General features: G+C 45.1%; 1 protein-coding gene across 6 annotated transcripts in view; it reads left to right on the forward strand.

Moving 5' to 3' along the window:
- The window catches only part of Elmod3 (ELMO domain containing 3), a 42041-nt gene that overhangs the window by 23324 nt on the left and 1476 nt on the right, over positions 1–17241 (forward strand). For 5 of the 6 annotated variants that reach the window (XM_029566994.1, XM_017799903.2, XM_008840256.3 and 2 more), the window contains 3 exons: positions 2020–2150; positions 15101–15177; positions 15475–15602. In XM_029566994.1, coding sequence (XP_029422854.1) covers positions 2020–2150; positions 15101–15177; positions 15475–15602 — 336 coding nt within the window. Of the gene's footprint in view, positions 1–2019; positions 2151–15100; positions 15178–15474; positions 15643–17241 lie in introns of all 6 variants that reach the window. The other variant, XM_029566993.1, reaches the window with a different exon arrangement.

Genomic DNA, 17241 nt, shown 5'->3' on the forward strand with positions numbered 1-17241 from the left:
TTTTATTTTTGTAACAGATTTGCACAGTTTGGGGCTAGGAATGGAGTTCAGTTGTTACACTGCTCAGCTAGCATGCAAAAAGCCCTGTTTGATCCCCAAAACTGCATACAACTGGGCTTGGATTCACACACCTGTGAAGTGTGTGATGTAGAGGCAGAGGATTAAACATTCAAAGTCACCCTCATCTCTGGGGTAAGTTGGAGGCCAGCCTGGGCTACATGAGACCTTGTCTCAAAATAAATGTTTTTCACAAATGTAGTAGCTGAAAACAATGCAAATTATCACCTTAAAAAAAAACAACAAAAATGCAAATTCACTGATTATCTTCTATTTCTGTGGTTCAGGACTCAATGGGAAGATCAGGGTGTCAGCAGTGTAGATCAATTTCCTTACCTTTTCTAGCTTCCAGACGTTTCCTGCAGCCCTCCATCTTACAACCAGACAGCATCCCTGACCCTGATTCATCCTCACATCTTTCTCCAGCTAGTGTTTCCACCTCTTTCTGCTTTCACGAACCCTTCTTAGTATATTGGCCCACCCATATAATCCAGTATAACCTCCCTTTCTGCTGATTAGCAATGTTAGTTTCACCTGCATCTCAGTCGCCTTTGCCATGTAATGTCTTCATAGGTTTTGGGGTATAGAGTGTGGACATCTTTAGAAGTAGGATATTATTCTGCCTGTCAGAGCTGCTGTAGTCTTTGTCAGATGTTTACAGCATACATAGTATCTCAGTATTGATGTTTGTTGATTGTCTTTTCTCATTCAGATTGAGAATATCCTAGTTCTTGGTACAATACATGTTTTCAGTCATAACCTGGATCATGTTGTGACACTCAGGGTCTTCTTTATCTCTTCCATTCTAGCACAGCTCCTCTCATGCTGTACCAGTGGAATAAGGAGGGATGCCACCTCACTGGTGAAAGCCCAGATTTTGCTTTCAGCCTGTGCTAACACCACTGACTGGGAGTGGCAGTGAGACTTCATTATTGTCCCCTGTGGCCTCCACTGACATTGCAGGGAGGACAAAGGAAAGGATAAAGGCCCAGCTCCTTACTTGACTTTCTTTGATGATACCCTGATGCAATCAAGGACTGGAAAGAGAGGAGGCCTAGACCCCCACTGGGCCTTTGCTGAGGAGTGGGAGTGGGGCCCATGTTTCTCTGGTATTTGGCTGGAATAGGTTAAATATTGTCTAAATTGGATCTGTCTTATTAGGCTGCCCTTTTTCTGGTCCTTTGCCTAGAGAGAGACAGCTTTCCTAGGGCTTTTTAAAAAAAATCTGTTCTGTATTAGTCTGTTTTCTGTTGCTATCATAAAATACCTGAGACTGGGTAATTTGTAGAAAGTAGAAGTTTATTTGGCTCATGATTCTGATGGTTGGGAAGTCTAAGAGCATGAGTCTTGCATCTGCTTAGCATCTTTTGAGGGCTTTCTTACTGTATCATAGCTTGGTGGAAGATACAGGGCATGACAGGGCAAGCTTATGTCAGCTTAAGTCTCTCTCTCCTTTTTTTCTTTTTCTTGGTTTTTTTTTCCTGAGACAGGGTCTTGGGTAGCTCAGGCTGGCCTCAGACTCATTATATAGCAGAGGATGACCCTGAACTTCTAATCCTCCTTCCTCTACCTCCCAAGTGCTAGAATGACAGGTATACACCACCATGCCCAGTTTATACTACGCTGGGGATAAAACCCATTGCCCAGGCATGCCTAGCAAACACTCTACCAAATGCACTATATCCTCAGTCCCTTTCTTTGTAAAGATTACACTGGTAGTTGTGGAGAAATGACTACAAGAGAACTGCAGCCCCCGGGGTGCTGAAAAATGGGCCTGTTTGGCCCCCAAAGAGCACATCAGGGGTTTGTGGCACCAAATGGACCTGTGCTTATCTCCTCTAGCCCAGTAGAGGCCAGAAAGTTGTCAGGCAGCTTTCCAAGCAAGGCCTGGAAGCTCCAGGGAGCAGACTTCCTCCGCCTGGCTCCCTGTCATACCACCTTTGCCTCTGGTTTCTGTCATAGGAGCAAATCCAGCCACAGATCTGAGGGGGGCGGGCTTCCTTGCCCTCTTGCATCTGCTGTACCTGGTGATGGACTCCAAGACCTTACTGATGGCCCAGGAGATCTTCCGCCTGTCTCATCATCATATCCAGGTAGTGTTCCTGTGGAGTGAGGACCTGAGCAGTCAAGAGGGCTGTACTGTTCAGTGTCAGGATGGTGGAAGCAAACCAGACATGGGCTTCCCTGTCAGCTTGACCTGCCTTGGAATTTGAGCTCTACCACATGTGGGTCTCCAGCAAGGCCCTCGGTGGCTCACAGCCTGGATTTCCTCATCTGCAGAATGGAAATCAGGGAGACTTATTTTAGTTTTTGTTTCCTGTTACCATTATAAAATACTCTGACAAAAAACACATAGGAAAGGCTGTAGAAACTGGCTCACAGTTTGTGGTCCATTACTGCAAGGAAGTCATAGCCACAGGATCCGAGGAGGCCCCTAGTCACATGGCACCCACAGTCAAGAAACAGAGCTACATGTGCGGCATAGTAGTCCTCAGCTTGTTCCACTGTCTACTGTCCAGGATACCCTGCCCAGGGAATGGTTCCTCGCACAATTAAGACAGGTCTTCATTAGGACCATCGGGATGACTCAGTGCATAAAAGTGCCTGACAACAAGCCTAATGACCTGAGTTCCATCCCTGGGACCCACATTGTAGAAGAAGAGAACTGACTCCCACAGCTTGTCCTCTGACTTCCACAGGAGCACTGTGTCACATGATACACTCACACACACACACACACACACACACACACACACACACTAAAATAAATGTAGTAATAAAAATATATGTTTTATAAAGGATGGGCCTATTAGTGAGCTAGTGGTACACACTTTAATCCCAGCCTTCAGGAGGCAGAGGCAGATGGATGGATCTCTATGACTTTAAGGCCAGCCTGTTCTACATAGTGATTTCCAGACTACAAAGTGAGACCCTGTCTCAAAAAATAAAATAAAATGAGGGGTCTTCTCACATCAGTTAATGTAATCAAGATAATTTTCCACTCTTATAGGCATTCCCAGAGGCCCATCTCCAGGGGATGCCAGATCCTGTCAAATTGGCACTAATACTGACCATCACAGCTGTCAACCAGCTCACTGGAGATATTCAGTGGGACCATGGACAGAAACACTAGGCACATGATGGCTTGCTGCTTCTGCCTCTGTTCCCCCTCAGGAATTCCTTGTGGTGTTGGTAGTTTGCCTAGACCCTGAAAAGGGAGAGTTAGCATTTGTGAGACTCGTGGACTTACTGTCAGGCCAGCAGTATCTCTGCTAGTCCTCAGTACTCCCTGCCCTTTGGAGATAGGTGTGGTGGCTTTCCCATGTAGAGAAAGATAATCTTCCTCCTAAAAGAAAACAGAAACCTGCTTCTTTCCGTTTGTCCATCCCAAATTCACAGGACAAATTCATCCATTCAGTGAACAGACATTTCTTCTGTCATTTTTCATGATGCTTGGGATATATTAGGGAACAAATAGACCAGGATCCTTCCAGCAGAGGTGACAGGATAATAAGCTAAATGAATTACAGAATGTTAGAAGTACTGAAGGGAAAGGGCAGGTGGGGTGCAGTGTTTTATGGAGGATTCAGGGTAGCTCTCATGAGAGGTAAATGGAGCCTGGAAGGAAGTGGATGTTAGTCAAGCTGATGCCTTGGGTGAGCATTCCAGGCGGAGGGAGCAACTGAAGCAAAAGTCACAAGAAAGGGAGCCTGCTGGGAGTGAGCATGACTAGGCTGAGGAGACGAGAAGGGGTCACAGAGGAAACGGGCCAGATGGCAGGCCTATAAGCCATATGAAGGACTAAGTTTTTCTGAGTTGCATCAGAAGCAACTGCAGTGCTTTGAGCAGCAAAATACCATAAGCCATTTACAGAGAGCTTAGCAGCTGCTAGGGTAATAATAGTTTTTAGAGAGGCTGGAGAGATGGCTCAGTGGTTAAGAGCACTGGCTGCTCTTCCAGAGGACCTGGGTTTGGTTCCCAGCACCCACATGGCAGCTAACAAGTATAGTATCTCCACTTTCAGGTGACCCAACACCCTCTGGCCTCCAGAGGCATTGCATTCACGGGTGCACTTACTTTCATACAGAAAAAACACTCATACACATAAAATAAATCAATCAAAAATATTTTTAAATTAAAAAATCTTTAAAGAAAAAAAGCAAATTTGAGAGGGGTTTTCAATTTTGCTGTCTATTTGTTTGGCGTTTCTTTGCTTATGTATGCACATGTGATAGGTGTCTTTGTGTGTTCATGTGTGTGTGTGCATGTGTATATACATCATGCCGGTGTATATGCAGGTGCATGTGGGTGTGTGTACGTGTGTGGAGGTTCAAGATTGACATGAGGTGCCTGCCTTGATCACTGTCCACCGTGTATGTTGAGGCTGGGTCTCTCACTGAGCCCAGAGCTGCTATTTCAGCTAGTCTGGATGGCCATCTTGTCCTAGGGGTTCCGTTTCTATGCTTCCTGCACATGGATCACAGGCAGGTCACTATACCCACACAGCCTTCACATGAATTTAGGGAATCTGAACTCCAGTCCTCACACTTGTGTGACAGGCCTGTTACTGGCTATGTCATCTTTCCAGCCCTTGTTTTTGTTTTGAGACAGAGTTTCACTCAGTAGCCCAGGCTGGCCTTGATTTGCAGCAGCCCTTGCAGTGGCCTTCCAAAAACTGGGATTTATAGGTATGAGCCACCAACTCAGCTTTTGCATACTTGCAAGTAGAGATGTTGGCAAACAATTGGGTATATGAATATGGAATCAGGGAGAAAGTTTCAAGATCAAGTCTAAAACCAGAGAGTTGTCACCACATAAATCAGTGGCTGGTCTATGGCTGTCCCCAGGCTGGCAGCATCAAAATCACTTAGGAACTTGTTAGAAATGCATTCGGCATTGGGCATGATGACACATCTCAGCACTCAGGAGGCTGGAGTTCAAGGCCTCACATAGTGAGTTCCAGGAGCTGAAAATGTAGCTCACTGACAGAGCACTTGCCTAGAAGACACAGGGTACTAGGTTCCATCCCAAGAACTACCATAAGATTAAATAAAAAAAAAATAATAAAGCGAAATGGAATGAAATACCTGTAGTGAGTTGCACACTAGCTTGGGTCACATGGCAAGTTCAAGGCCAGTCTGGGCTATATAGCTGTAAGGAGAGAAAAAGAGGCCAGGGGAAGGGAGGCAAGAAGGAAAAAGAGAGGGAGAAAGGAATGGGGAGAAGAGGAAGGGGAGGGACAGGAGAGAATACCCATTCCAGGATCCTCTCCCTGCCCCTCTGTAGTCCCAGAAACCTGTGCTGTGGGAAGCCTTCCAAGTGATTCTGAGAACTCAAGTGATGTGGATAGATCGTGCTTTAGTCATGATGGTGGAGTGAGATCGCCTGGGATGGGAGTGTCCACTGAGCCACTCCAGCATTGCATGAGCAGGAAATGAGGGGGCGGGAAGTAATAGGAACCCAAGACAGCAGCACTCCAGAAGCCACTGGCCTTGACCTCAGTGTCAGATAATGCTGAGTGGTGAGAGAGGGTAAAACCTGAGGACAACTGAGCTGTCACTGGGAGTAATGGGAACATTGTTCATAGAAGTTAGAGACAAAAAGCCTTGACTTTGGTTGAGCTTAAGAGGGAGTGGAGGGGCTGGAGAAATGGCTCAGTGGTTAAGAGCACTGGCTGCTCTTGGAGAGAACCCAGGTTCGAGTCCCTGTACTCATGTGGTAGCTAACAACCACCTGTAACTACAGTTCCCTCTTCTGTCCTCCATGGGCATTGCATGACACAGGTGCTCTTACACACATACAGGCAAAACACTCATACACATAAAATATAAAAAATAAGTTTTTATAAAAAAGAGGGAGTGGAATGGAAGGATAAATTGGCGACAGTAAATACACGCTACTTTTTCAAAGAATTTTGTTGCAAAGGGAAGCCAAAAAGAGTACTAATGGGTTAAGATGTTTAGAATTGGGATTTTTGTTTTTGTTTTTGTTTTGGAGGGGGGCATTTGTTTAACAAGGTTTGTCTTCCTTTTGTTAAAGATTTATTTTTATTTTATATGTATGTGTTTTTTGCCTACATGTATGTAAGTGCACCACCTGTGTGGAGTGCCCACAGAAGCCAGAAAAGGGAACTGGAACTGGAGCTACAGTCAGTTGTAAGTTCCATGTGAGTGTTGGGAACCAAATTTGAGTCTTGTGAGAGCAGCCAGTGCTCTTAACTGATGAGCCATCTCTACAACCTTTGTTTTTGCCTTTCCTTTGTTCTTTGTTTGCTTGTTTTGAATTTTTGAGACGGTATCTCTGTTGCCCAGGATGCCATGGAAGTCATTGTGTAGCCCAGATTGGCCTTAAAACACATAGTGATCTAGATGGGTGTGGTGGCACATGCCTTTAATCCCAGCACTTGGCAGGCAGAGGCAGGAGGCTCTCTGTGAGTTCAAGGCCAGCCTGGTCTACATAGCGAGTTCCAGGTCACCTGGAGCTACAGGGAGACCCTGTCTCAAAAAGACAAAAAAAAAAAAAAAAAAAAAAAAAAAGAAAAAAAACAACCAAAAAAAACCCCCCACAAAACCACAGTTCTCTTCCTACCTCAGTATCCTGAGTGCTAGAGTTACAGATGTGAGCCACCATATGTGGCAAGTAGTTATTTTCCATATAATTGCAACTGTTCAGAAAAGTTGCAAGTGGGATATATCATCTGATAATATGAAAGTCAAAGTTAGAGACTTGGGGTGAGAAGCTCAGTTGGTAGCGTGCTTATCTTGCATACACAAAGGCCTGGGTTTGATCCTGTTCTTTCTGGGGAGTGGCTAGAAGTCTTTTGGGTTTGAATGGATGAGTTAGACATGTAGCAAGCAAAAGTAAAAGAACAAATAGCAAGCAGTAGCTAGAGATCATCATCACATCAAACGCTTACAGCATCCGGCAGAAACAACGGGCACTGCTCTGCGGAGACAGCTGTGCAGAGTTCCTCACTGAGCTTTCTCTCCATAGATGAGCTTCTGGCTTCTCGTTCCCACTGCAGGTGTTTTGATGCCATGGGACAAACAATAGTAGCCACTGTTGGACATGCTTTACCTTCTAGCTTTCTCCAGGGTACAGTTTTTAATCCCCCTAGCTGTTTGCTGTTTCCTTGCTGTCCCTGTAGGACAGGGTTAAGGGGACAGCCTGCTTCAGAACAAGGAGTCTCAGTGGACACTTGAGATAAACATGCTTGAATTTCAGACAAGGGGGCCCATCTCTTATTCTCAGAAACAGCTCTCAGCAAGTGCAAACATCACATGACAATTTACCAATACACAAAGTATGCCACATTAAAACTAGGCTTGATAATACATGCCTATAAGTTCAAGGTCATCTTTGGCTACAAAGGAAGTTTGGGCCAGCCTGGGATGCATGAGACTCTGTCTCAAAAAAACCCCCCATAAAATCTGGGGACTGGTGATGATGTAGCTCAGTAGTGGTTAAGAACAAATACTGCTCTTCCAGAGGACCCAGGCTCAGTTCCTGGTACCCACATTGGGTGGTTCACAAGTGCCTATAACTCCAGCTCCAAGGGAAAAAGACACTCTCTCTGGACTCCACGAGTATCTACATGTACACATAAATAAGAACAAAAATAAATCTTAAAAAAATTAGGGACTGATGGCCAGGCATGGTGGTGCACGCCTTTGATCCCAGCACTTGGGAGGCAGAGGCAGGCGCATCTTTGTGAGTCTGAGGCCAGCCTGGTCTACATAGTGAGTTCCAGGACAGCTGGGGCTACAAGGAGACCCTGTCTCAAAAAGACAAAAAAAAGGGGGGGCTGGAGATATGACTCAGTTGGTAGAGTGTTTGCCTGCTGTTGTGGGGTGCTTCACCAGAGAAGACCACTAGACAGGTTTTTGCTGAATGAAAGTCGTTACTGGCAGCTACTACACAAGGGTGTCAGAACCCAAATGTGTAGCCCTGAGCCATCTCTAGGGTAAGCTTTTATACAGAGAAACCATAGCCAGGGGTGAAAAGTTTAAGTTCCCAAGCTTACAGGTGGAGAGCCCCCTAAACATTTTCTGTTCTATTAAGCAACAGTTACTATTTTGCAGAAGCAAGCCAAGCATAACCTACAGAAGCCATAAATCTGCAGTTAGCAGGTGCACTCTGAGCCACTCTGACCTGTTCCCGAGACAACTGGAGTCTAGATAACATGTGTTCCCATACCCTGGGCCAACTGCCTGATAATTTCAGAGACTAGAGTCAGCCTGAACTTAAACATGGCATAGCTATGGTCAAGAAGGGCCCTATTACACTACTATACACAAGCCTATGTTCCATCCCTAGCACTACATAAAACTGGTCATGGTGGTGCACCTCTGTAATCCCAGTACCCAGGAGGTAGAGGCAGGAGGATTACAAGTTCAAGGTCATCCTCAGGTACATAATAAATTGGAAACCAGCTATGGATACCTGAGACTGTCATTAAAAAATTAGAGGCTTGGGGCTGGAGAGATGGCTCAGCTGTTAAGAGCACTGACTGCTCTTGCAGAGGACCCAGGTTTAATTCCCAGCACCCACATGGTGGCTCTGAACCATCCTTAACTCCAGTTCCAGGGGAATCTGAAGCCCTCTTCTAACCTCCGCGGCATTGTATGACATGGTACACTCACACACATGCAGGCAATACACTGGTACACATAAAATAAAAATAATAAATAAAATATATATTTTTTTAAGTTAGAGGCTTATAGGAGATGGTGGGGAGAATCGTTTGAAAGTAGGTACCACAGGGCTGGAGAGATGGCTCAGTGGTTAAGAACACTGGCTGTTCTTGCAGAAGACCCAGGTTCGAATCCCAGCACCCACATGGCAGCTAACAACTGTAACTTCAGACCCAGGGGATCTGACAGCCTCTTCTGTCCTCCGTGGGCATTGCACAACACAGGTGCACTTACCTACATGCAGGCAATATATACATACACATAAAATTAAAAAAAAAAAGGAAAGTAGGTACCACCCTCCGTTCCCTACCCACCCCACCCAGACACACATCCATTCCAGGCCCAGGGATAGGAGAGCTATGAGAGAAAAGGCCATTGGCACTTCATGGCACTGCCCAGAAATTATGTCCTCAGCAGAATGCCAGATCCTCAAATAGAGTGAATATTTAATCATAAGAACATTTGCTAGTAATGGAAACTTACTATCATGTCAAGAGCAGCACACATTGAATGTTGCCATTGTGCCAGGAACACAGTGGCACAATTTTGAAAATCGGGGAAAGGTGAAAGATAGGGACAGACCAAGGGCTACATCGAGCATTATTGGGTTTGGAGTGTAGGAAACTAATCATGACCTAGAAGTGTGAGGGAGGGGTTTATAGTAACAACGTGGAAAGGAACAAATAAAGTGAAGCTGGATGGAATCATGCATTGATCTGGAGATAGAAGCAGAAAGATCATGAGGTTCAAGGTCAGCCTCAGCAAAAAGAAAACACAAAAAGCTGGGCTTGGTGGTACATGCCTTTAATTCCAACACTCAGGAAGTAGATACAGATGGATCTCTGTGAGTTTGAGGACAGCCTGCTCTATATAGAGAGTCTAAGGCCAGCCAGGGCTATACAGTGAGACCATCTCAAAAAAAAAAAAAGAAAAAAGATGAAACAACCAACTAAAGAGAACAAAATGAGATTGCCCTCGGTATATTAAGAATTAAATAAGTCTGGGCGTGGTGGCGCACGCCTTTAGTCCCAGCACTTAGGAGGCAGAGGCAGGCAGATCTCTGAGTTCCAGGCCAGCCTGGTCTACATAGTGAGTTCCAGGCCAGCTGGGGCTACAGGGAGACCCTGTCTCAAAAACAAACAAAACAAAACAAAAAATTAATGAATGAGAGTATATTAGTTACTTCCTCATTGCTGTGACAAAATGTCTGACAAATATAACTTAAGGATGAAGGTTGGCTCACAGTTTTAGAGTACCTCCATCCTGGCAGGAAAGTCATGAAAGCAGGAGCTCAAGGCACCTGTCCCCATTGCATCAGAGTCAAAGTCAAAAGCAGTGAGCTCCAAGTGAGCTCAGCTCACTTGCTCCTTTTTACCCAGTCCAGGACCTAGGACATAGAATGTTGCCACAGCATTTAGGGTGGGTCTCCTTCTCAGCTAACCTAGTCTAGATAGTCCTTGAAGACATGCTCAGGGGCTCCTTGACTCTAGATCCTGTCAAGTTGACAAGAATAACCATCACACCCCTTGCCCATGCTCATTCAGGTAACCCCAACTAAACACAGTAGGATGCAAGAAAAGACATAGAAGTAAGAGGGGGGCTTGTTGGAAAGAAAAGGGGCTCAGTGAGGGGGAAGAGGGATTAGAAGGGTTAGTGGGGGGAAGGGGAAGTATGATCAAAGTACATTGTGTGAAACTGTGAAAGAATGAATAAATTGTAAAAAAGAAAAAAAAAGATGAACGATCACAAGGGGCAGGAAAGCTGAGCGTTAGAATGAAGGACAGGGCAGGTTTGCCTTTGACCAATGCACTTTTTTTCATTATTTGTTTTTTCAGGTTTTTTTTTTTTCACATCATTTATTATGTGTGGTGGGAGGGGAATTTGTGTGCACATATGTGAGATCAGAGGACAATTTGTGGGAGTTGGTTCTCATCTTCCACCATGTGGGTCTTGGAAATAAAACTCTGGTTGTCAGGCTTGACGGCAAGATTCCTTTACCTGCTGAGCCATCTCACCCTCCCCATTATTTGTGGGGTGTTTGTTTGTTTTTTGAGATAGGGTCTCGGGGCTGGAGAGATGGCTCAGTAGTTAAGAGCACATATTGCTCTTTCAGATGACCCAAGTTCAATTCCTGGCAGCCATGTTCAGGAAACTTATAACCCAGTACCCATGGCATCTGCAACTCCAACTTCAGAGAATCCAGTGCCTCTGGCCTCTGCAGGAACATACCCATGTACAGACATAATTAAAAAATAAAATATTGGGCTGGAGAGCTGGCACACCTGTTAAAGGCTCAGGCTCACAACCAATAAAATAAAATAAAATAAAACTTTTTTTTTTTTTTAAGGATGAGCTGGACATGGTGGTGCACACCTTTAATTCCAACTTGGGAGGCAGAGGCAGGTAGAGCTCTGTGAGTTCAAGGCCAGCCTGGTCTACATAGTGAGTTCCAGGACAGCTGGGGCTATAGGGAGACCCTGTCTCAAAAAGACTAAATAAATAAATAAATAAATAAACAAACAAATAAACAAAAATAGAATAAAAATAATTTTAGGGCTAGAGAGATGTCTCAACAGTTAAGAGCACCGACTATAGCTAACAGCCATTTGTAACTCCAGTTCCAGGGGAAGCCAACACTCTCTTCTGACCTCTGTAGGCATTGCATGACACAGGTGCACTTACACACATACAGACAATATAGTCATACACATAAAATAAAGATAATATATAAAATGGTTTTAAAAAGATAAAAATAATTGGGGGGGGCTGGAGAGATGGCTCATTGGTTAAGAACACTGACTCTTCTTGCAGAAGACCCAGATTCAAATCCCAGCACCCACACAGCAGCTAACAACTGTCTGTAACTCCAGTTCCAGGGGATCTAACGGCTTCTTCTATCCTCTGAGGGCATTGCACAACTCAGGTGCACTTACCTACATGCAGGCAATACACTCATACACATAAAATAAAAATAATATAAAAAATTTTAATTAAAAATACATAAAAATAAAAATAATTTTTATAAAGGAAGAGAGACAGGATCTCAAGTAGCCGGGGCTGGTCTCAAACTCACTCTGTAGCAGAGACCAGCCTTGAATCCCTGACCCTCCTGCTTCTGCATCCTGACCAATGCACCTTAACTTTTTATTTTGTAATAATTTTAGGTTTGGGCTGTGCATGGTGGTACATGCCTTTGGTCCCAGCACTTGGGAGGCAGAGGCAGGTGGAGCTCTGTGAGTTCAAGGCAAGCCTGGTCTACATAGTGAGTTCTAGGCCAGCTGGGGCTACAAGAAGACCCTATCTCCAAAAATTTTTTTTTTCAGATTTACAGAAAAGTTGCAAAAGGAATTTAGAGAGCTGCTATATATAATCCACTCCACTTCCCCAATAATAATCTTATATAACCATAGGACTGCTAAGAAATTATTAACTCGCCCACATCTGAGCAACCTCTCTTCCGATTCCGTTGGATTTGTTCTGTCAAGCACCCGGCTCCTGCTGCATCTGGCTGCCATGTCTCCTTTACCGCCTCTGGCCTACAGGAGCAATTATCTGGTCCTGAGATTTTTCCTTGTCCTCTACAACCTTGACACATCTGAGGACAGTCAGTGAGCTGTTTTGTCAGCTGTTCCTCCATCTGGGTTTGTCTGTGTTTTTCCAAAATTATATTGGGAGTATGCATTTGGGGCAAAAATGACATGCTCTTCCAGGTCCCTCCCACCAAGGTACGCATACTGCGTGTGTCTTACTTCTGTGATGCTGGCTTTCATCACTTGGTTAAGATGTTGTCCTCTGGGCATCTCCATTTGTTATAGTTATGATTTTTCCCTTGTAATTAATAACTACGTTAAAGAAAGATACTTGGAGATTATGCAGATATCCCTCAGACTTTTATCCATCAACTTTAAAAAAATATTTTATTGTTTTTATTTTATGTGTATGAGTGTATTGTCTGCATGTATGTGAGTACACCCGTGTTGTGCAATGCCGCAGAGGTCAGAAGAGGGCTTTGGATTCCCCTGGAACTGGAGTTAAGGACGGTTTGTGGCCACCATGTGGGTGCTAGGAATTAAATCCTGGTCCTCTGCAAGAGCAGTCAGTGCTCTTAACTGCTGAGCCATCTCTCCAGCCCACTTACCCATCAACTTTTACAAAAAAAAGAAAAGAAAAAAAGCTGGAGAGATTGCTCAGCGGTTAAGAGCACTGGCTGCTCTTGCAGAAGACCTAGGTTCGGTTCCCAGCACCCACATAGTGGCTAACACTTGTCGGTAACTACAGTTCCAGGGGATCCAATGCCCTCTTCTGGCCTCCGATGACCTTTTTTATTGTTGTTGTTTGGTTGGGTTTTGTTTTGAGGTGTGTGTGTGTGTGTGTGTATGTATGTATGTGTGTTTTGTTTTAATTTTGTTTTTCTGAGGTCTAGTCTTACTATGTTTCCAAGGCTAGTTCCAGACTCCTAGCCTCCAGCCATCCTCCTGTCTCAGCCTTCCAAACAGCTGAGATTACAGGTTGTACATCATCACACCTAGCTGGTAATCCCAGTTTTCAATGTGAAACGTGGTCTGGAGGCTAAGGCAAGTGGACTGCCACATTTGAGGCCAGCTTGGATTACACAGCAAGACTTTATCTCAAAACACCAAAACAAACAAACAAACAAACAAAAAACAAACAAACAAATAACAGCAAAAAAAAAAGAAAAAAAAACAGTGAAACTTAACCTCTAGCCCTTGTGAATAAAAAGTTTTTCAGATGCCATCTACAAGATCAAAGTGACAGTTGGGGGACACAGTCCAATCAGAAGCCACTCCTGCTTTCTCCTTGCTGAAAAGATTGCTGAGGGCCAGTGAGATGACTCAGTGGGAAAAGGTGCTTACTGCCAAGCCCGACAACCTGAGTTCAATCCCCAGGACCCACAACGTAGAAGGAAAGAACCAAGTCTTACAAAGTTGTCCTCTGACCTCTACACATATGCTATTGCATGCAAGCGTGCACACACACACACACACACACACACACACACACATTAAATTTATTTTACAAAAGAGAGCTAATGTTTTAGGCACTTTTGGTGCCTCCACTAAAAGAGAAGTGATGCAAACCCCCAAATGCTGAGAGACCCCAGTCTCACTTTATCCCAGTGATGTGGAAGGGCTTTACCATGTTATCCTGAAAAGCAGCACAGTCCTCTGAGAAAAGCGGACACCAGTCTCCAAAGAGGTGCCTCATAGTAGTGCTGACTCACAGACAGTGATTATTTAGCTTTCCAGCTCTCCATTCAACACTTCATTCTGTCAGCGTGGTGGGCTTATGAGATATAGGGTAGAGATGGTCCTTTTGATAGTCTTCTTTCCCAGCAGAGGAATGTATGAATCCGAGAGGTCCAGTGTTTCTGCACAAAGCAGAGTTCAGAAGTGGTAGAATTGAACCTAGTGCCCACATCTCCTACCAGTGGGCCCTGAACATGGGAATTCTCTGGCAGCAGCTTATTCCAGAGACACCTGGGGAGGGGTGCAGATGTACTTCAGGAGTGAGGCCAGCAGTGGTCCCAAGAGATGATCTGGTCTCCCTGCTTTGATACTTAACAATTCTTAAGCCCCAAAGAGAGGCATGAATGCAAGTGACATTTTAAATGGAAATACAAAAAATGGCCAGGAAATCACTACAAGTTTGGGGCTGGTCTACATAGGAAGTTCCAAGGCAGCTAGGGCTACAGAGATAGACTCTATGTCAAAACAAAAATGGGGGGCAACAGCCTGGAGAGATGATTAAGAGCACTGGCAGTCCTTGCAGAGGACCTGGGTTCAGTTCCTAGCACCCACATGGCAGCTAACAACCATCAGTAACTCCAGTTCCAGGGGATCTACTGCCCTGGCCTCAGTGGACACTGGATGCACATGGTACACATACATACAGGTGAAACACTCATAACACATAAAAATAAATCAACCAACCAACAAACATGATGGGATATAGGCCAGTTGGTAGCGTTCTTGCCTGGCATACACAAGGCCTTGGCCATAGAGGCACATGCCTGTCATTCCAGCACTTGGCAGGTGCAGGTGGAGACAGGAGGATCAGAAGTTCAAGGTCATCGTTTGCTACAAAGAGAATTTGAGGCTGGCATGGATGCATGAAACCTTGTGGGGAGAGGGGAGGAAGGAAGAGGGAGAGGGAGAGAGGAGATTGATTGGATAGAGAACTAGACTAGCTTGGGGTAACAGGCACCAGCTTTAGACCATTGAGACTATGCTTTTTGGTGTGTAAAGTGAGAAGCAACTGTTGTCTATGGCTTTGATTGCCCCTTGAGACCAGAACTGGGCTGGCCACTGACCTTTACTCTTCCATTCCAGCAATTCCCTTTCTGTTTGATGTCTGTGAATATCACCTGCATCGCCATCCGGGCTTTGAGGGAGGAGTGTCTCTCTAGGTGAGTCCCCAGCCACCAAGCCAATCAGAGTCACCCAGCAGGGCCTGGCCCTTTCTCATCCCTGTCTCATTCTCTACAGCTTCATTGTTACCTGCTAGCACCTAGGGGTCTGGACAAAATTTCCATCTGCCAGTCTCCTCCTCCCCAACCAACCCAGATGAGAGGCTTCCTGGGGAATGGTGGTGGACTGCCTGAGTTTGGGCCAGCTCTCTGAGGGAACTGGGTAGACCATGCAGGAGGGCACTGGTGTGTGAGCCTTGGTTTGTGGCTAAGCAGGTCCGCTTGTTTGTCCTGTAGGGAATGTAACCGACAGCAAAAGGTCATCCCAGTGGTGAACAGCTTCTACGCAGCCACTTTCCTTCACCTGGCACATGTGTGGAGGACCCAGCAGAAGACTATCTTGGACTCAGGCTTTGTCCTCAAAGGTGGACACTTCATCCTATGTCTGGGTCCAGAGACCCCGGGGTAGTAACTAAACTGCATTTCCCTCTCCTAGTCTGTCCCTCAGCCCCTCTGGATCCTGCTAACTCTCCTTTCTCTGCCACCACTCCCCTCTCTTTTTGCCCATATACTTCTGACTGGCTGCTGGCTGGCTGTTTGTTTGTTGTGGCAGGGTTTGTGTGTGAAGCCCTGGCTATCCTGGAACTTGTTCTTTTGACCTTGAACTTACCCCAGTCTTCTTGTCTCCTTCCTGAGTGCAGGAATTACAGGCATGCACCACCTTGCCAGGTTCTAGCCATATATGTCTGATGATCACTTGTTATTGTTATTTTTGTTTTGTTGGATTTAGTATCTCACACTATAGCCAGGCTACAATCTGCCTCAGCCTCCCCAGCGTTGATCCTTGGCTCCTAATGATCACATTTTCTGAATCAAAAACTAAAATCTGGACAGGTATGGTGGTGCTACATAGTAAGACCCTGTTTTTTTTTTTTTTTTTTTTTTTTTTTTTTTAAAAAAAAAAAAAAATCTTGGGCTGGAGAGATGGCTCAGCGGTTAAGAATACTGGTTGTTCTTGCAGAAGACCTGGATTTGAAAATCCCAGCACCCACATGGCAACTAACAACTGTCTAAAACTCCAGTTCCAGGGGATCCAACAGCTTCTTCTGTCCTCCGTGGTTATTGCACAACACGGGTGCACTTACCTACATGCAGGCAATACATGCATACACATAAAATTTAAAAAAAAAGTTAAAAAAAAATCTTGACCCTGGTGTTCCCAAGACCCTGAGTTTGGTCCCTTGAACAACAACAAAAAAGTAAACAAGGTCAGTGGTAGCACACACCTTTAATCCTAGCAGTTGGGAGGCAGAGATGTGTGGTCCAGGTAGGCTTGGTCTGCATAGAGTTCCAGGCCAGCTGGACCTACAGAAAGACCTCGCCTCAAAAACAAACAAACAAACAAACAAAAAAAAAAAAAAAAACACCTAAAAACAGGGCTAGAGAGATGGCTCAGTGGTCAAGAGCACTGACTGCTCTTGTAGAGGAGCTGGGTTCCATTCCCAGCACCCACATGGTGGCTAACAGCTGTCCATAGCTCCAGTTCTAGGGCATCCAACACACACTTCTGACCTCCTCAGGCATTGTACAATATGGGTACACGTATATGCAAGCAATACACTCATACACATAAAATAAAAATAATAAAACAAGGGGCTGGAGAGATGGCTCAGTGGTTAAGAGCACTGGCTGTTCTTGCAGAGGACCTGGGTTCACTTCCCAGCACCCACATGGTGGCTAACAATGCCTGTAACTACAGTTCCAGGGGAATCTGACACTCTCTTTTGATCTCCTTGGGCCCTGCACAACACAGTTGCACCTACCTACATGCAGGCAATATACTCAGACACATAAAAAATAAGTAAAATATTTTTAAAAGAATAATAAAGGCGGCTGAAGAGATGGCTCAGATGTTAAGAACACTGTTCTTGCAGAGGACCCAGGTTCAAATACCAGCACCCACATGGCAGCTAACAGCTGTCCATAACTCCAGTTCCAGGGGATCGGACAGCCTCTTCTGTTTTCCGAGGGCATTGCACAACACGGGTGCACTTACGTACATGC

This window comes from Nannospalax galili, unplaced genomic scaffold (assembly GCF_000622305.1).
Source record: "Nannospalax galili isolate Female #2095 unplaced genomic scaffold, S.galili_v1.0 scaffold279, whole genome shotgun sequence".
Classification (NCBI taxonomy): Eukaryota; Metazoa; Chordata; class Mammalia; order Rodentia; family Spalacidae; genus Nannospalax; species Nannospalax galili.